The following is a 19,986-nucleotide window of genomic DNA, read 5'->3' on the forward strand; positions in this document are numbered from 1 at the left end:
TCTAGTTGACTTCCTGTGGAAAAGGAACAAGAGCAAAGGGGGGCGCGAGGGAGAATTATTTGGGGCTGTGTGATGTATTAATTTGGTTATCTGGAGTCTTTGACCTGTTATCACCATCTGAGTGATCTGTGGTCATGAAGTCAATCTTTTGGTGTGATTATGTATAATTAAAATTTTTCTGGTTCAGCCGCACATTCTACCTTTAGGAGTGTCTGGCATAGTCAGAGGAGAGGTTTTTCCCTTCAGCTTTAAATTTTTTTTTTTAATTCACATTATTTCAAGAAAAATACATTTAAAGGCTTGTAGTAAAACTCTTCGGATGTTAGAATCTGTTTTTCCCCCTGAATTCCCTTTCTCTTAAAGTTAAAAAAAAGTTCAGAGGGCTCAGATGAATTTTACTTTCTCTGTCCCTCTTAGACTCTGTGCTCAGTGTCTTCATTTTGTTTCTGTGACCAGTACGCTGGGAGCGGGCCCTTGGAGCCATTGTGAGACAGAAGAATCAGCCGATGACTCCTGAGGCCGTGAAGGCCAACTGGAAGAAGATCTGTGACTTTGATAATGCCAGCAAGCCCCAGAGAATTCAAGGTAGAGCCCCAAGTCCGTTCACTCCCGGCTGGGAAACCAGAGGCAACAGAGCGTTCTCTGCTCTTTCGGAATTGTGTCCTGTTTTAACTAGGGCACATTTTCTGCTCTGGTAGCTATTAGAACTCTTCAAATTTAAGATTATATATATATCAGCCCCCCTGATATCCATTTTCCTGGCTTGTTGTAATCCTTTTTTTTTTGGTGGGTGTCCAGGTTGGGGATGGTGTGAAGCATTCACCCTTTCGTGCTCCACGCATCTACTCCCTGTCTGACGGCTCATTTCAGAGTCTTCTGTTACCTAACCATATACTCTTTACCTCACCGAATTTTTCTCTATTGCCCTAAAAGTTCGTTTAGGCCAATTTTGTTTAGGCGTAGCTCTTTTCTGTCTGGCGAGTAGATTTTGCTTTGTTTTTAGCGCTTTGTCTTTGCCGCTGTTTCTTTCCCCTTCTCAAACGCCCCTTCCTCCCTTTATCACGTCTGTTAATTTTAGTGCTTCTTTAGAAATCTAAGCTCAAGCCCGGGATGTTCACCAAACCACCCCCATATATTTCATGCTACGTGGATCTCTCTCGGCTCAACCCTGACCACTTGGCATCTCATCAGAGCTGCTTTTGCGTCCTAAGTATGTGGTTTCTTAACTGTGCAGTATGTTCCTCTGGAGGCAGAGACTGTGTCTTGTAAGCACTGCTCTTGTATTTGGTGCCAAACTCAGGAAGGATTCATAAATGCTTGTTAACGTGAATTATTGAGTCGTCTGTGGTCTGTCACAGGAATAGCAAGCAGTAGAAGTCATATTTTTTCTAGTATAACTCACATATAGTATATGATGTTTAAAGGACTTTCCTGGGAAAGATAATGATTCAGGATTATTTTACAGACAAATCTTTTTCTTTTTTCTTTTAATAATTTTGTATTCAGTGTTTGGTAGGAGAATATATCTAAAAAACTGACTATTCTGGCTTTTTTTCCCTCCTTAATGACACTTTCCTGTCTGCTGGTACACTCACTGAAATTCTCATTGTGCTCTTTCTCAATCAGATGATAATAACATCATTGTTATGTCGTTGATGGGAGCATTTGCTGTTTTCCATATTTTGATGTTGGAGATAAATTTAGCCTGTGAATAACAGTCACCCATTGATGAAAAGGAATGGAAGGAAAAAGGAAGAAACATAAAAACTTCCCTCTGATGTCCAAGTTCCGCTTTATTGCCTTAAAAGTATTATAAAGAAAAAACTACCTAAATGAATCATGTAATTATAAATGAAAAAAATGCCTCTAAGTATTTGAGGTACAGTTAGAAGAAAAATCTCATCTTTTCTGTACAGCTGTTCTCATCTTACAGATGACACGACTAAGCGCCCCACAAATGCAATGATCGGTCCAAGCTTGCTCAGCATCTGAGCCGAGTTAACTCAGGCTGCCCGTGTCTGGGTGCCGTGCTTTCAGCCTGTAGCAAGGTGACTTTCAGTTACAAGCCTCCTTCTGGCAGCAGTGTGAGTGGGGGGGTGAGGGGACGATTCAGTGGCCCCAAGCCTCTCCATTAGTGTCACCAGGAATGGGAGATTTCCCCGATCACATCGCATTCTGTGGTTTGCTTAGAGGTTTTGTCCGAGTTTGGAAGGAGGTCCGTAGCGCCAGGGTTTGTTAGAAAAGTCCCAGAGTCTTTGGAATCTTATGGCCTATGTAGATGCCCCGTGAATCTCCTTCGTTAACCTTTAGACCCCACAGCAGCAGCTTCTGAACTCTGTCTGGAATCTCTGGTCATAGTGATGGTTTTCCCTGGAAGAATTTTTAGTACTGTCTTCAGAGCTATCACTTGAGACGTGGGGGGCTCAGGGGTAATCTTGGCATTGTTCCATCCCGGAGGAGGGGGCAGTGGTGGGGAGAAAAGGGAAGTTAGCTTTTCCTTTACCAAAAATTGCATGTCTCTGGTCGAGGGTCCCAGTCTACGGAGTTCTAAAATCTGTCAGAGACGTTGCAAAGCTCAGAACCTCCTTAGACTCATAATCCAGGAAGAGTATGCTGGACAGTGCCTTGTTCTCCAATGAAAACCCCCAGTTACCCTTGGTCTGTTTCAAAGTCTTTGACGGTTTTTTCCTGTAATAGCCGACCTCTCATTCAGTACTGTGGCAGGCTTGCTCAATGTCATAGGAGTGATTAGCGAGCACGTCGATAGCTTTTCTTAGTCACATCTTTAACAAAAGCATCGTTGTTGTTATTATTTCTTTAGAATCAATTGGCAGTATAATTGAAGTTCTAAATAAAATAGATTCAGAGAGAGGAGTTTCGACAAATCCTACGAGTCACGCAGCATCAACAGCTACATCGGAATTTGTAAGTGGGGGAGAGAAGCCTATGTTTTTTCTGAAGATTCTCTCTTTTCTTTTTTTCTCCCTTTTTTCTCTTCTTTCACACAAAAAATATTATTTTCCAAGCTACTAATTTACTGTTAAATAGGAAAGATAGATGATGACAAAACTTTTTATAAAATATGTACCTAATAGTTATAGAATTTGAATGAACATAAGGCTAAGATGTAGCCTTGTGTAACTTTTACTTCTTTTTTTAATTTTTAATTAATTTATTTAGTTAGTTATTTTTACTTTTGCTTCTTTAGTATAATTAGACAAGTATCTCACCCCGCCCCCCTCCCCCCCCCTCACTTTTTGGTACTGTTGTGGATAAGCCTACTTTAGTTACTCTTTTTCTAACTTTTTAGAAAAGGATATCTATTTAAGTGCCTCTTTGGAGCTTTTTTTTTTTTTTCCTCAGGGAAAGCATCAATAGATTGTATTTTGGAACTATTTCAACATGGCTGCAAATAAAGAGCCTCCCATTGTGTCCAAAATTCTAATAGAACTGTGGTTATAGCTCGTGAAGTTCACTGATTTACTGTCTCCCGTATTTAGCCTTTAAACAAAAAATTATAGTGCATAAATAGAAGAAATAAATCATTTGATGCATTTGATTTTGGAGTTCTGTGACTCAGGGCAAACATCGTGATAAAGTTAACAATCTAATTTTAACCCTAAGAATATGATCGGGTTATAAATATGATTTTACTTTAGAATAGGATTTGGCAAACTCTTTCAGGACAGGGCCAGATGATAAATGTTTTATAGATCACGTACTATTTCTGTCACATATTCTTCCTGTTTTTCTTTTTTTAACCATTCCTTAAAAATGTAAAAATCATTCTTAGCTCTCAGTCCTTGTTTACTGACTCCTGTTTCAGAATGAACATGGTCGACAGTTGGACATCATTCTTTTTTAACCTAATACATACTTTACACGTTAGCTAGACATATCATAACTAAGTAGAAAAATACAGTATCAGTGAGATAAGGGACATTCCTAGCAAGGAACTTAAGGTAAAATCGCAATTTAACTAAAACCATTGTGAGGCAGTCTCATTTACAAGCATTATGCAGTGTTTTGCTCATCTCTTTACAGTGAATTTTATACAGTAGCTCTTATAGGGCAATTCACTATCCCTATTTATGACACATTCATAATAATGATGATTTTTTTTGTATTTTTGAGTTGCTAATAGTTGCCGGATTAATAGGGCTTCTCACCATCAGATATAGGAAATTTGAAAATGAGACAAACTGTCGGTAAGAAGCAAACAATAAAAAAGTACTTATCTGTAAATGAAACCCTTTTCTACACATTTTCTGATTGTTTGCTATTAAAATATAATGAAACAGTTCAGAGACCCCATGGATTTCACCAACATGGCATTCTATTCACATCAGTTCGAAAGCAAAATAGGTATGCAAGCAGTTGGTAGTTTTGAAGAAGTTAAAATGTTAAGTATTGGACAAAAGTATCAGTGAAAAAATAATTTTCTACACCTCTCTCACAGGCTGGAGCCATTGGCCATAAGCTTCCTCCCTTTTCTTCTGCTTACACGGAACTGGAAGCTATTATGTATGCCCTTGGCGTGGGGGCATCAATCAAGGAACCGAAAGATATGAAATTTATATATGAAGGAAGCACCGATTTCTCCTGTTTGCCTACCTTTGGAGTTATTATAGCTCAGAAACCTATAGTAGGTGGAGAATTATCAGGGATTCCTGGGTTTTCAGTCAACTTGGAAAAGGTATGCGTAATAAGAAAACTTTATTTTGCTTTTTTTTGGTTTCTTTAAATATGATTGATCTCTGTCACATATGTGTGTGTGTGCATGCGTGCACATGTGTATTAATAAAATTGTGGCACTTGATTCAGGAATAAAGACTTAGCATATCTTTTGATTTTTCTTGAAGCATAAAAGAGAGGAGAGTTAGTTGAAAGGGCAAGCAAAAAGAAGAAAACAACAATTAGGTCCTGTGCCCCAACTGTGGCATCATGTTCTTAATTCTCTCTCTGCCATTTACTTACTGTTCGACCAAGGGTAAAGAACTTCACCAAGCTTCAGTTTCCTTGTCTATAAAACGGGGGTGATAATTTTTACCTGATGTTCCTGGTGAAGGAGTAAACCAGGTGGTGATCTGGGAAGAGTATTTGAGGCACAGAGAAGAAGTGTGGAAGGCCCTGAGGCAGGTGCATGCTTGGCTTGTTTTGGGAACAGCAAGGGGGCCAGTATAGCTGTTGGAGGAACGGGAGGGCAGTGGTAGGAGAAGAGGGCCTTGTGGTCATTAGAGGGATTTCAGCTTACCCTCTGATTAACACGGGGGCGGGGGGCAGTCTGTAGTGCTTTGAACGGAAGAGTGATAGGATCTGCCTGTGTTCGCTCACAGGCTCATTTCTGCTACTGTGTAGATTATATGGGAGCCCAGCAGAAGCAGAGAAACCTGTTAGGAGTCTCTTCTGTAATTTAAGCAAAAGGCTGGATGTGAGGGAAAGGAAAAAGGAGTCAATGATGAAGGTTTTTGTAACTGGGATGATGTATGTGCATATATGTCTCTATACATTATTTATGATTAATTACATATAACACGCTTAATATGTATAGTAGTTACATATAACATTATGTATGGTAAGGTAGATATATCCAATTACTTTAAGGTGGGCATGATCAGGAGTTGGTTTTGGACAGACTTGAGATTCTATTACTTATTCAGGTGGAGGTATAAAATTATAAAATAGGTAGTTGAATATGTGAGTCTTGAGTTTGGGGGAGGGGTCTCACTGGCGTTCTTAGGCTTTCAGTGCTGTGTAAAGACACCAGACTAGATGAAATCACGTAATGTATGAGTGTAAGAGGAGAAGAGCCTGAGCTCAGGGACCCTGCAAGTGTTGAGAAGGTGAAGACATGAGGAAGAATTAGCAAGAGAGACTGAGAAGGAATGGCTGGTGAGGTATGAGCTCTGACGAGTATCAGGAGGATGTGGTGTTTGAGAAGCAAAGTGAACAAATTGTTTCAGGAAGGAAGGAGTCGAACAACTGTGAGAAAGCTTTTGAGGTGGGGTAGATTTCATTGTTTTGGAGTAAGGTTCAGAGACTGAGCCCGGGGATAACTCTTAAATCATAGAGCTGTGAGCCAATTTCTCTGACTTTGGTAATTAGAGGACCCATTCACTAGAGGATCGGTTAGCCCATTGCTGCTCTGAATCTGTGAAAAATGATTTTATTTGAGCATCTGATGAAGTTGGGAAGGAGGCAAGAGATATGTACCAGGTGGTTTGTTGTTTTAGTCCCTGTCCCATGGTATTCTGTTTGGATAATTCAAGTACAAACAAAGCAAATGTTTCAAAATTCTGCAAAATACTCCTTCAGAGTTGGAAGGAGTTGGAACAATCATAAATGGTGTTCACAGTCTTCGGCGGGGAAGAATAGCCATCTTGAGTTGAAACCCCCGTCTTCCCAGCTTCAAGCTTCCAGGCCATGTGATACAGTGGACTGTCCTGCACTTGTCCCGTTTGTTCCCTTCTGGCTTTGGAGGAAGACGCAGAATTAAAGCTGTCCCCTGCCAGTGGGGTGTGGTCATTTGAATATGTGGGTCAGGTTTTGTTTTTCCTGTCCTATTATTTTCCTACATATATTGGTGTATTCTTGTTTCCATCCATTGAGGTTAAGGGGCTATCAAGTTACACAGTGTCCTTGGTATCTACTAATAGATAATTTAGAAGATATATCTTATGGATGCACATACATCTACGGCTATATCTATAGATATAGATAATTTATAAGATACTACACCAAGGAAATGTTGATCATGATAGTTTTTTACTTTGAATGTGTCGTAGGGTTTACTTTCGTGTTTTAGTTGAGTTGTTTGTATGTGGTATGTGTGATTTGAAATTACTTTACTTGCACTGGCCAGTTTGTTCATTTTTATTTAACAGATATTTATTAATTACCCAGTATGTTCCAGGCACAGTGATAAGCACTGGAAATATAGCCTAGTTTAGTGTTTGCATTGGCAAACAATCCATAATTAGCAGTCAACAAAGATTTGTGAACGTCATGGAAGGACACAGAGGTATCTTTTCTGCTCCAAAAGATCTGACTGTCTTTAGATTGGGGGACTGATTAATTTTGAATCATATGGTTAAGAAGTAGAAGCCAAACTGAGACAGATAATTTGGGGAAGTAGTGATGTGAGCATGTAGACAGTGAAATATCACTTGTGATTAGCAATATTCACAGCAGAACCTGTGAGACATGAAAGTCTGCTAATAAAATTTTGTTTACCCTGACATAGGTTCTCCACGGGGAGCAATACTTGGAGTTATATAAACCGCTTCCCAGAGCAGGTGAGTGCGTGAAGCACTGATTTCTTAATCATACCCTCATTTTATTTCCTGACTAACCTTCCATACTGTGTCATTGTGTTAAGCTGCTGCAGAGTGACTTAAATAAATCATATGGCAAGGTATTGAATGGCCTGTCAGCCATTAGAGTAAATTGATGTTAAGGAGTAGCTGTTTTGGTGACCTTAGACTTTGTCCTTTAGTAGCCTAATTTAATACATTACTTCAGAACACTGACAGGTTATCTCCATTGATGTATGTGTTGTTAACAAGTGAAAAGAGTCTTTTCTAAGTATGTGTGTTCTGAACTTAGTAGTTGTGTGTAATCAGCTATGATTCCTATGAATATGGTTTCTGATTCCTTTCTCGGGTATTTATGTTGGTAGTGATTTTCATAAAGCAAACCACATTAAAATACAGACCGAATTTCTTGTAATTAACTTTTTCCTGCTTTCTTTTCTAAAAGTAAAAAAAAGTAAATAAAATTCACGTCTGCCTTAATAATGAATTTTCTTTTCCTCAGTAATATGTTTGCTCAGTAAAACTGCTTTTCTCATTTTTCCACTGTAATTTGACAGGTTTGTTTTGTTTCACTGCTCTAATGTCAGCATATTGTCTAATTAAATACCATATAAGATGGAAAATACAAAGAAAGTGCTTATCATTTCACATTATATAACTTAGAGGTCAGCAAGTAGCTGGGCTCCTCCTTTAATGTTTCCCCAATTCTTCTTATTTTACTAAAAATTTTATGAGCTTCTCATTGCATAAAGCCGAACAGCTTTATTTCGGTGTTATGGCCTACGTTTCTGTGAGGCGGTGCCCGGCGGGTGGTAGCCACCTGCATCAAGTATCTGCTGGTCACCTGCCGTGGGCAAGGCACAGTTTTCAGTTTTGGATGAGTTCTCTAACCTGGCTACCTACTGCAACAGCCTGTTACTACATTATATTATATTAACTGTTATTTCATTTTATTTTATTTATTTTTAAAAGATTTTATTTATTTATTTGACAGAGAGAGACACAGCGAAAGACAAGCAGGGGCAGTGGGAGAGGGAGAAGCAGGCTCCCCACCGAGCAGGGAGCCCGATGTGGGGCTCGATCCCAGGACCCCGGGATCATGACCCGAGCGGAAGGCAGACGCTTAATAACTGAGCCACCCCAGCACCCATATTTCATTTCATTTTTTTTTTTTAGAGTGGGGAGAAGGGCAGAGGGAGAGAGAGAATCCCAAGCAGGTTTCATGCCCAGCATGGAGCCCTATGTGGGACTCGATCCCACAACCCTGAGAGCACGACCTGAGCTGAAATCAAAAGTTGGACACTTAACTGACTGAGCCACCCAGGTGCCCCTACCTGTTTTTTTAAATAAAATAGGAAGGTTTTGTGTGCGTGCAGTGTGGTGGTGGTGCTGGGGGCCATGGCAGAGGCCAGGACGGTCCCTCTCTGTTGTGTGTGCCACCAGCCTAACATGGGTTCACTTGGGAACTAGTGCTTTGAGGAAAGCAGAAACGTCTGAGACTTCTGCCTCTAGTAGGGATTTTAAATCTGGAGAGAGAGCTAGAGGCGTATACTCAGAAGTGATTACAACAGCAGTGCCTGGATGGCTCAGTTGGGTGAGCGTCCAGCTCTTGATTTCGGCTCAGGTGTGATCTCAGGGTCCTGGGATTGAGCCCCGCATCAGGCTCCATGCTCAGTGGGGAGTTTCCTTGAAATTCTCTTTCCCTCTCCCTCCGCCCCTTCCCCTACTTTCACATTCATGTGCTCGCTCTCAAAAGTAAATAAATAAATCTTTAAAAAAAAAAAGATTACAACTGAAAAGACATATGAATAGGAAGGTGTGGAAAATAGATCTGTCAGCTTCTTGTACCTTCCTAGTCTCAAGTGATGTTTCTCATGAATTATTTTTCTTCAGTAGCTTCTGTACATTTTCTTTAAGTAGTGTTAAAGTTTCCTGTCTAGTAAATAGGAATATTCAAAATCTGAGATGCTTAAGTTTTAGAACCTCTTTAAACTGTGGAAAATCAAGGTGTGACTGCTATTTATGATCTTCCCTTAAAACTTAGGTGATGAGACAGGACCACAAACATCGGGACACTGATGTCGGCGTCTCTGTGTCTCAGTTGGCTCACTTGTTAGCTGTGGTGGCACTGTCAGAGGCTGAGTGACCCCTCCTTGGGCTAAAAAAAATAAGCATTAGATTGAGTACAAGAAACCTAACGGCAGCACTTTATTTTCCATCTAGTTCAGGATATGCTGGTCCCTCGATTCTCTGGGTATTAGAAGTTTGATCTTATGTTGCTCCTTGTTGTTTCAAATGTAGTGACTTAGGCATTCTGTTTCCTTTTAATGTTGAATTATTCAGCATTATATTGAAAATTGTTTCAAAGCATAACTTTTTATTCCTGAACTTACAGTGGAAATTATGTTACATTCTCTCCTATCTGGATGCAATAACTTGATGGTCTGCAAAAGTGTCTGTTTATTTATTTATTTTGCTTTTCATTTTAGGAAACTTAAAATGTGAAGCAGTCATTGCTGATGTCCTAGATAAAGGATCCGGTCTAGTAATTCTTGTGGATGGTAACTCACTTCCAGTTCTTCTCATAATATTGTTAGATTAGTAGGCCTTGTATGTAACCTAATGCTTCACCCTAGAATCTGATCAGTGAGTTTGTGTTCATCTTCTAGTTTGTGAGAAAACAAGATAAGCGTTCCAAAAATTTATAAGTTCTTAGAGAAGAAGCAAAGATGGGGAGAAAGAGCGGGTTGGGGTAGGGGTGGGAAGACGGGTGTTTCTGACACAGGACCAAAGCACAGGGGTGAGAGGTGTGGCAGGTGTACAGAGCATGGTGGTGAGCTCAGCTCGCTGGACTACGGGCTTGGTGGGAAGGCACACATCGACAGCCATCGGTTGATAGTGAGCCGATGTTGTAGATACTCTTGTCTTTGTTAGCTCTTTGGAACTTGGAACGTATTTGACCCCTGAGTCATTTTCATAAACAGTAGTTAGGTTCCTAATGTTGCGCATTCAGGCCTGTTGAACTCAAATGTGGCTTCACACCAGAGCCACATTTTATTTGCAGTGGGGAAAAAAAAGGTTACAGTAGTTTAATAAATGTTGAAATGCTAGTAATTAAACATCAGCTAAAGATCCATCACTTAAAATTCATTTATCCTGAAGTTTAAGAAGATAAGAAATAGATCTGTATTGTTAAAAAATTTGGAAATAAATTATAGTGGAAAGTTTAATATTGTCTGATAGTTGGAATATAGGCTTCATCATTTTTGTTCTAACTAGATAAATAGAAGGTTTTACTCTATATGCTGTTAGAGGAGCCTGTCTTGTTTTTACTAAATAATATGCTGAGAACAATTTTGATGCTCTTAAGTGTTCTACTAAATTGTTTGTGTTAACTCATAGAATTTCATCGTATGTCTTTTCTCTCTCTTTTTCTCTCTCTCGTCTTCCTCTTCATTCTCCCTTTTCTGTTGTAGATTTTTGTGTTTTCTTGTCATTCCTGAAGTTGGCTAACATTTGGCTTCAACTCTCCTAGTTTTCTTTTACTCTTCTCCCCGTGCTACCAAATATGTAACATACCACAAAACAGAGGTTCTGCCGTGACCTTAGCTACCCTGTTTACTCTTTTCTTTTGACCTACACCACTGATCTAACTCCAGCTTGGTAATGGGTAATAATATATTAGAATTTGTAGACAAAGTGTATATGAAATGAGATATCCAATTTCCTGTGTAAGGAAGAGAAAAATCTTATTTTAAATACAAATTGCCATGACCTTCCTTATTTTTTATTGTAATTAGATTTTTGCTTAGTCTGTCATTCAGAGTCATATTTCTAGTTTTCTAGAGCTGGAGATACAAGATAGTACTCAAACTCTCACTGGGAAATTAGTTAGTGGAAAGAGGGACAGTTGTCCCATTACTTATTCACTGACTTGCTCACTCATGTCATATATTTGTTAATTTACTCATTAATTTAATAAATATTTATTAGGTGCCTTTTCAGTCCCAGGTACTATTCTGATTGCTGGGAATAGGATGGTGAGGAAAATGCCCATGATTCTGCCCTCCTGAATCTTACACCTTCATTCTCACTATTTCTTCTTTTACACTCCAGGCTCTTTTTGAGTCCTTTGGCAGAATGTGTGAATGTTTGAGAGTGTGGGATTTTTGGAAATGTTTGAGATGGAGAGAGTTGAGATACGATAGGCAGTTGAGGAGTTTTAAGAAGAGGTGAGAGAAACTGCTGTTTCATAATGAAGAGAGGATTTGTGAAGATGCTCTTCACTCTGCCTTCTAGAGACTGGTAGTGAATGAATTAAAATCATGCTTTGTAAACCAGACTTGGGCATCTTTAAATTACCATACCTTTCAGTAACTGGATTTTGTTTTCGAAACTTTGAAAGGAATCGCTGATGATATATTGCTAACTAGTCATGTCTTTTGAGAATAACTTTATTTTTTCTTTCATTTGCTTTTCAGTCTATTCTTACTTTGAGGAGGAACTTGTATGTTATAATCAGTTCTCTATTTTCGTTGTTGGCTCTGGAGGCATTGGTGGAAAACGGACGTCAGACAAAGTCAAGGTAGGCTCTGGCCTTATAAGCAAAATATATGGGTATTTAAGTGTGCTTATCTATATTTTGAATGCACATATTACTATATGTGCAAACTACACATATTATCATATGTATAATTTCGTAGCATAGGTCCTCAGTAATTCACACTTCTTTGAATCAGAGTATGCTTCTTGGATTGGAAGTGTTGTTTATGTGTGGATATTTTGATTGGTAACACATGATATATATAGAAAAGTCTGGCTGATAAAAATGTAATGTACCTGAGATAATTATGGGAATATTTTTACTTACACAAATTTTATAGTACCCAGAAGTCTTTAGAAAAACCCAATGCATGCAAGTGATCCTTGTATAAAATAAAATCTTTATTAAATGACTTAAGCACTTCTTTTATGTAAGACAATGCTAGTTATTCTTTAGTTCTCAAATTCTATCTAAAAACATTTTTTTCTAAAAATACTTTATAACTTGGATTTGACACTAATTCAACCTGGGCTTTACCTCAAACATTTCCAAAAATCCCACACTCTCAAACATTCACACATTCTGCCAAAGGACTCAAAAAGAGCCTGGAGTGTAAAAGAAGAAATAAGGTTTGAGGTAATAAGATTCTACTATAGTAAATAAATGAAGTATACTTAAAGCAGTATGAAGAAACTGCTTCTGGAACAACGGTGTGAGGAGTTCCCTGGACCCTCTCCCCAGTGAAACGGTCATGGCATCGTAACTGGTAAAAATTAAAACAAACAAACGTTTGAAGTGTCTGGGAATTGTCCTCAGGGCATAGAGCAAATGATGAAATGTTTATCCTGATAAGGCAGTGAGACTCTGTGGTATTTGAGCCACAGACCTCCCCTTTCTCCCTTGTCCCCTGGTTCAGCCTGGTGGAATCTCCACTCCAGGCGTGTGTAGCCAAAACACATGATCCGTCTGCCCCAGCTTCCAGAATAGGGCCATGCTGTCTTCCCAGGAGGAGGAGGTCACTAGTTTTTCTTACCCCGCCGCCACGCCCGGCTTGTGTTGCTGAAGCTCTTTGAGGTAGGAATAGCTCAGGGTCAGGGGATTCTTGTCCTCTCTCCAGCTCCCACGTAGAAGGTGGGGCTCGGACCCCACTCCCTCTTGCCCCAGCTTGCAAGATTCTGGAAGAGGGAAGCTGAGGAGACCAGTAGCTACTTGCCCTGCCCAACACCACTTCTCGTAAAGTGAGGCTGTCACTTGGAGATAAGCGGGCCACTCTCTTTGCCCCTCCCCCTATCGCAGTTGAGGAGGGGTTTTGCCCAGGGGGTAAGGCAGGCTGTCATGATAAGAGATGGCTGAGGTTCTTCCGAGGAAACTGACTCGTCATGGAACAGAGTATTTGGAAATTCAAAAGTAAGGGTGCCCACAGAAACTAGATTATGTTAGTGATAAGCAATCAAGAGGAGGCTGGTAAGCTCCATGAGAGCAGGAAGCTAACAACTGGCCCAGTTAGAAGTTTACTAGAGAGAACCATGGAGAGGGACCTAAGGAGAGCCCTCATGGGATCATTAAATCTCAAAGCCTGGCTTCAAAGACTAGCTCTGTGAAGAGGCCTGACTTCAGAGCAGTTTATGTCCCACGGCACTGTTAAAAATAATAGAGCAGTCATCCGGCATGTGGAGCCTAGCAGTTGGGTATTAGGATACCAAACGAGGCAGACAATTGAACAGAGAGATCTAGGAGAGACAGTCGCAGAGACCCCTGCTAATACCGTGGAGCTCCCGGGGTGACTGCGTTCTTGCCTGAGGCTGCACCTCTGAGGAGCACCACCAGGGGCTGCTCACGGTGGGGGACGTAGACTTAGCTAAAACAGGCTAGCCAAGACACTGTACAAATAAACTAGGGTCCGGTCACCGCAAGCCTGCCGAGGGGAAAGGGGGTCAGTGTCCGGAGTTGCTGTAACAGGTTATCTAAAATGTCCAGTCATCAACAAAAAATTACAAGACACACAAGAAACAGGAGCACATGATCCAGAGACAGGAAAAGAAAACCAGAACAAAACGGGCAATAGAAACTGCCTTTGAGAGGTCTTTTTCATAGACGAAGACTTCCAAGCAGCTGTTCTAAATGTGTTCAGAGATAAAGGAGAGCATGCTGAAGGAAGTCACATGGGATGGCACTGACTCTCAGAGAAAATCAAGAAAGAGAAGTTATGTAGCAGCACCAAACAGAAGTCCTGGAGCTGAAAGTACAAGGAGGGAAAGGAAGAATTTTCTAGAGTGCTCAGCAGAAGATTTGAACTGTCAGAAGAAGGAGTCAGAAAGCTTGAAGATCTGTCTCTCTGTCCATTTGTCTACCTACCTACCTACCTACCTACATCAGTCTCAAGAGCAGAGAAAAAAGATGGAGAAAAGAAAAAGAATGCAGAGCCTCAGGGAAATGTGGGATACCTCAAGTAGAGCAGCTGCGTGTAGTGGGAGTACGAGCGAGAGAGCAGAGAGAGAAAGAAACCGGCAAAATGTTGGAAGGAATACTGGTTTTGATGAAGAACTTTAATCCACACATCCGAGAATCTCAGCCAACTGAGAGACCCACACCCTTAGTAAAGTCCATTTAAAGATGAAATCAATTCAGGCTTGAGTTGTTCATCTAATTCTTACAGTTATTATCACCTTTTGCCCTGGGAGAAGAGTCTTCACCTCTTTCTTCTTTGTGGCCCAGAGAACGGATCCAGTTGTGTAATTCCTTTCATTAAATGGGTCATTTCAGGGAAATCACACAGATGAGGCCAGCAGTTAGGAAATTTTAAATGTTATCTCCTGAGCAAGAAATATTTTTAAAAGCTTTTTATCTAACTTGCTGATTTTATTACATTGAAACATGGCTGTTCATCAAATACCAGTTTGAGTAAAGAGAGTAACTGTTACTCTATTAGTATTTAACGTGTGATGTTTTTGATTTCAGGTAGCTTTAGCCGTGCCTAATAGACCTCCCGATGCTGTACTTAGAGATACCACCTCACTTAATCAGGTAAGATTGTAGTTTCCAAAAGTGATAAAGCCCCTGTTTGCTTTGTTGGCAAGGGCTTAAAGAGACTGCCTCGCTTAGTAGTGAAGAATTGCATTAAGACCTTGGCGAGCAGGATAAAAAGGACTAAAAGGCAAATTTTAGTCACCTTTTTCTCTTTCCGGAAAGAAAATTGAGCTACACTGCTTGAAAACGGATTATTTTTAGGCCAGTTTTAGTGGACAGGCAAAAATAAAGCATCTTAGGAAGGGTAGGTGGTTTAATCTCTTTTGTTTGGCATAAATAATTTGTTTTCTGATGGAGGAGATAAAATCAGCTGACAGATTCTGTGAGCATGCGAAGATTGATTTAAGAAACAAAAGGTAACCATGAAGATGCGGAAGGCCACTTTGTTTGTGTGAGTCCCGGAAGAATCTTCCCTGCAGTGGCCAGAGGACAAAGCATGCAGATACAGAGCAGAATACATAAATATCTGATGGTTCTCTGTAAGGGAGCATCTGTAAGGACAGCAAATTATTTATAAGTTTATGTGGTTTTTGATGCTAATTTTGATATGCTTGATATGGGAACTTCTGCAGGATTTATGTTTGCAGGCAAATAGAAATATAATTTCAGGAGCCAGAAAGAATTAAGATCAGTAAATATGTAATTGTATTTTTTTTTTCTGCAGTATGGAATCAGGTGATGGAAAGAAGAACACTTTTTTTTCCCCTGAGATTCGTTTTTGCCTTTCAGTGTTTTTCCCATCCCCATTTCTTACCCATTTCTTAAGAATGCACCCATATTTATGTTTAATTAAAGCATCATAGTGAAATTAATTTTATTAAGGCACTAAAAGGACAGAAAAGGCTTGGTGATTTCATGGTTCAGAAAACCCAGCAGTGCTCCTTTATTATTCTTGGGTTACTGAAATAACAAAAGGTATCTGCTGTAGATAAGAAAAGCTGAATAGTTTCCAGGGCTTGAATTTCAACACACAGTAAGTCGAGAGATTTTTTTTTTTGTTCTTTTACTCTTTTTCAGAGAAGTAGAACTTTTCGTTAGTGTTCAGCAGAGTTGACTCTTTTGCTGTGTGATGAAGGGCAGTTTTTAAGTTAACAAATATTTTTGGTATAAATAACGGGCACCCATCATTTGACAGAGCGTTTTGTTCCTTATGGTCATTTGAGAGTACGATGAAAGCCACATTCTATTTCTTCAAAAGCCATTTTTCATAAAACTTTGCATACGCTTCAAGGGATTTAGGGCTGTTTTAAACTGAATCGGTGCCATAGGAGCTCCAGATCAAGTGGAAGAAATGCGATCTGTGGTCAAGGAGATGAAAGGACACTTGGATACTCAGGATGTCAATGTCGGAATAACTAGGGCACCTCTTCCAAGCAGTGAACGATTAAACGCGGGCTTTGAATCGGTGCGTAAGTGCTGTAGACATTCTGAGAAGGGACACTCATTAGGGAATGGTGTTCGGAAGGTTCTGGTGGGAGAGCTGGCACTTAGCTGGGCTAACGTGGGGTGTAGCCAGAGATGTAGGGCTTGCAGTTTGGCCGGGCCGGGGATAAGAAGTAAGGAGAGCTCATTGTAAGAGAGGAGGAGAGCATGATGCCGTACAAGGGGTGAGAATGGGAGCGACCACATGAGACAGTAGTGGGAGGTGGTTGTGGATGGGCAGATCCAGAAGGAGAAGTGGAAGGAAGGAAAAGATGATGCAATTATAGCATCAGCTCTGTGCTAGGTGTTTACGTTACATCAGTAACTTTTTGGTCACTAAGGAAACTGGCAATCATATTTTTAGCTCTACCCCATATCACTTCTGGGACAGTCTGTTTATCATGTCTTTAGGAGCATTTCTTCATCTTCAAACTGGTATGACATTAAAGGTGTCCTCTGTCGTTTTTCATAATTAGTAAGTAGAAAAGGCATCCTTAGTAATCTAGAAAGACAAGAAGAAATAGATGTTAGATGTCAGGCTTTACAGTTGGGGAGAATGAAGACAAACATCTAGTTGCCCCAGATATATATTTCATACCACTTATTCTAACATTAGCTACTATCATTATTAAATAGAGTTAGTCTTGGGTATATTGATTATACCGTCCATTAAAATATTTTTTATTGAGTTACCAGGTGTATAATGAGTAGTACCTTTTTTGTTTGTTTTTTATGATTCTGTGTGTTGCCTGGATGTTCCTTCTGCCTTCACTCACATAGCTGTTCTCCGATGGTGGCTGGGCCGGGCCAGGAGGTCCAAAGTGACATCTTTGATAAGTGTAGGGTCTTTGTGCTGATTTCTGCCCAGAATGCCTCTAAACTCCGCAAGGCCTCTTTCTTCATGTGATGGCTCATCTCCCAGGGCCTTTCTCTACTACGGCCCTCAAGGGGACCAACCTCTGTTTAGATTTCTAGAGCTCTCTTCTGTAGCTTCCCCCTCTCCAGTGCAGACACATTCCAGGGACACAGTCTCCCAGAGCTCTGATCTTTATCTCTTTAATTCATTGAGATTGTTTGGCTCTGTTTGGCTCTCCCTTTTTGCCCTGCAGTCTGAAAGTGTTGTCCTGCAAAGGCTGTGCTCTCTTGTTTGTGTCTCTTCTATCAAGAGACACAAAACTGCTCGCTCTGCAATGTCGAAGAACAATGCCCCCCTTAGATTTGCAAATGATTATATCAGTCCTTTTGCTCAATGTTGCCCTGTCACCTCTGGGTTGAATAAAGCTCCTCCTGTGGTAGATTCCCCAAGAAGGGCTCATGTGTATAGTATTCCTTTGGTTCCTGTGTATTTAAAACCGTTTTTCCATACCCTAGATGCTTAAAGAACAACTTGGTTGGATATGAAGTCTTGAGTTTCTCAAAAATGGTGTTCTGTCGTTACCTTGCTTTTATATGTGGCTTTTGAGAATTTTGATGCCAGCCTAATTATCTTTCTCTGAGTTACTTGGTCTTTGTCCTTGAAGCCCTTAGGATATGTTTCTTTATATATGTGTGTATATATATATATTTTTTTTTTTTTTTTGAGAGAGAGAGAGAGTGAGTGAGTGCTCGGGCAGTGGGGAGGGTGGAGGGAGAGGGAGAGAGAATCCCAAGCAGGCTCCATGCTCAGCGCAGAGCCTGATAGGGCTCTATCTCATGACCCTGAGATCATGACCTGAAATCAAGAGTTGGACGCTCAACTGATGGAGCCACCCAGGCGCCCCTATTTTTCTTTATCTTTAAAGCCTAATAGTTTCATTATAATGGCTGTGTCTCAAGTGTTGCCTGTTCCTGGTCAATTTCCCCATGCCGCTGGTAGGCCTTTTTAATAGGTATATTTACATCTTCTTTTCTTTTCAGCAAGTTTTCTATAATTTTAAATAGTAGTTCTCATTCATTCTTTTGTTTTTCTTAAGTAGTTCAATTTTATGTGTGTTGGATCTTTTTCTGTCTTCTTTTAGCCACTTTGTCTCTGCCTTTTTTACTTCCTTCTTGGTCTCAGTTCTGTTCTCTTGGTTCTTTCCCTCTCTTTCTTTTATGTGCCATATAAATTTTGATTTGCATATGTTTCCCTCTAGGCATCTTATAATTTTTTTTAAAGATTTTATTTATTTGAGGGGCATGTGGCAGGCAGAGGGAGAGAGAGAATCTCAAGCAGACTCCCCACTGAGCACGGAGCCCCATAAGGGGCTTGATCTCACGACCCTGAAATCATGACCTGAGCCAAAACCAAGAGTCAGATGCTTAACTGACTGAGCCACCCAGGAGCCTGTAGGCATCTTATAATTTATTCTTCATTACTGATAGAATTTCCCCCCTTCCCTTCCTTTCCTGAGTTTAATCCTATCTTATTTCATTTCTTCATGTTTGTTGTCCATTTGATGTTCTTAGTTTTTGAGTTTTAGATTCATGGTGTTTGTTTCATATTCCCAAATGCTTGAGTGTTGTGTTATAGTTTTCTTCTGTTTGGTAGTTGTTTTGTTTGGGGAAATTTCATTTATTGTAATGCTTTGGTTCTTATTTCCTCTGTTAGTCTTACAGTAGCTTTCTACAGATGGAGGCTGCTTACCTGTTTGCAGTTTGTGGGTAAGATTGGTAGTTTGTAATGGTTTACAAAATTATCTCATTAAGGAATTCAGGACTGCCCATTTCGTCAATGCGGCAAAGTGTGTTTTCTTTGAGAGATGGCTTTTTGGAGTGGGACATTGTCAGGAGCTGTTTTATTAAAATCATTTTTTTTTTAGTTCTCTTTATCTTAAATTTCCTGTCTTGCTTATTTTTTCCTACATTATCTAGTTTTGAAAGCGGACTTCTTTGTTTTATCTTCTTCTCCCCCAGAAATGTTGCCTTTCTGGACTGCCACTTGGAGGCCTATACACTTCTAATTCTTTTCTTTGTAGTCCATGTTCTCATCTTTCAGGATTCTCCTCAGGACTTTTCTTTTTCCTTAAGGGGAGCTTTCTGGAAGTGATTTTTCTTTCTTTTCCTCTCCTCTCTTCCACACTGCTTCTGCGCTCCCCTTCTTATCCCCTCCGCTCTCTCCTGTAGCTTTGAGAGGGTGCTCAGAAGGTAGCTCTGCTGGAAATTGGTGCTTATTTTTCTGCTGAGAGCAATTTGAAGTTGGCAGTGTTCTCTGTCTTCGGTTACTGTCTGTAGGCTTGGGATCTGTTTTATTTGTTCTTCGTGTTGATTTGTATGCTTTTTTGGAGCATGTGAGGATTTGGCAAGTACACATTTCTGAGCCTTTTGATTTAGCATTTAGTTTAACTTAATGATACAATTTTTAAAAATAAAATTAAGAACTAATTTCCTGATATGTCGAAGAGCCTCCCACTCACATATAATACACAAGTAAGGCAATTTAGAGCTGTTTTTCTTAGTTGTGTGTGTACGTGTGTTTGTGAGTTTTAGTGATTTTTGTATCTAGACAGAGATGAAACAAAAAACAAGATTTTAGCTTTCCTTCTGAAAGTTGAAATATGAATGTCTGTCAAAATATTCAGAAAGTAAGCCTTGACGGTGTTCCTTATTATTTGGAAAACGGTTATTTTGCATTTATGATTGAATTTAGTAAAACATCCAGTCCCTTGACTTTAGTCGTGTCTCATGCTGGCTCTGTTCTGTCTTTGCTTTCTCTGCCATCTA

At 40.0% G+C, this 19,986-nt stretch overlaps 1 protein-coding gene across 1 annotated transcript in view; it reads left to right on the top strand.

Annotated features, from left to right (window-relative positions):
* Window positions 1-19,986, top strand: part of HSD17B4 (hydroxysteroid 17-beta dehydrogenase 4) — an 89,858-nt gene that overhangs the window by 41,326 nt on the left and 28,546 nt on the right. Inside the window, exons 11-17 of the mRNA XM_064595810.1 lie at window positions 457-585; window positions 2,822-2,925; window positions 4,460-4,696; window positions 7,244-7,295; window positions 9,803-9,874; window positions 11,795-11,898; window positions 14,815-14,880. Coding sequence (XP_064451880.1) covers window positions 457-585; window positions 2,822-2,925; window positions 4,460-4,696; window positions 7,244-7,295; window positions 9,803-9,874; window positions 11,795-11,898; window positions 14,815-14,880 — 764 coding nt within the window. The remainder of the gene's footprint in view (window positions 1-456; window positions 586-2,821; window positions 2,926-4,459; window positions 4,697-7,243; window positions 7,296-9,802; window positions 9,875-11,794; window positions 11,899-14,814; window positions 14,881-19,986) is intronic.

Source organism: Mirounga angustirostris, unplaced genomic scaffold (genome assembly GCF_029215605.1).
Source record: "Mirounga angustirostris isolate CCGP_5_RB_7025 unplaced genomic scaffold, mMirAng1.0.hap1 SCAF_7, whole genome shotgun sequence".
Taxonomy (NCBI): Eukaryota; Metazoa; Chordata; class Mammalia; order Carnivora; family Phocidae; genus Mirounga; species Mirounga angustirostris.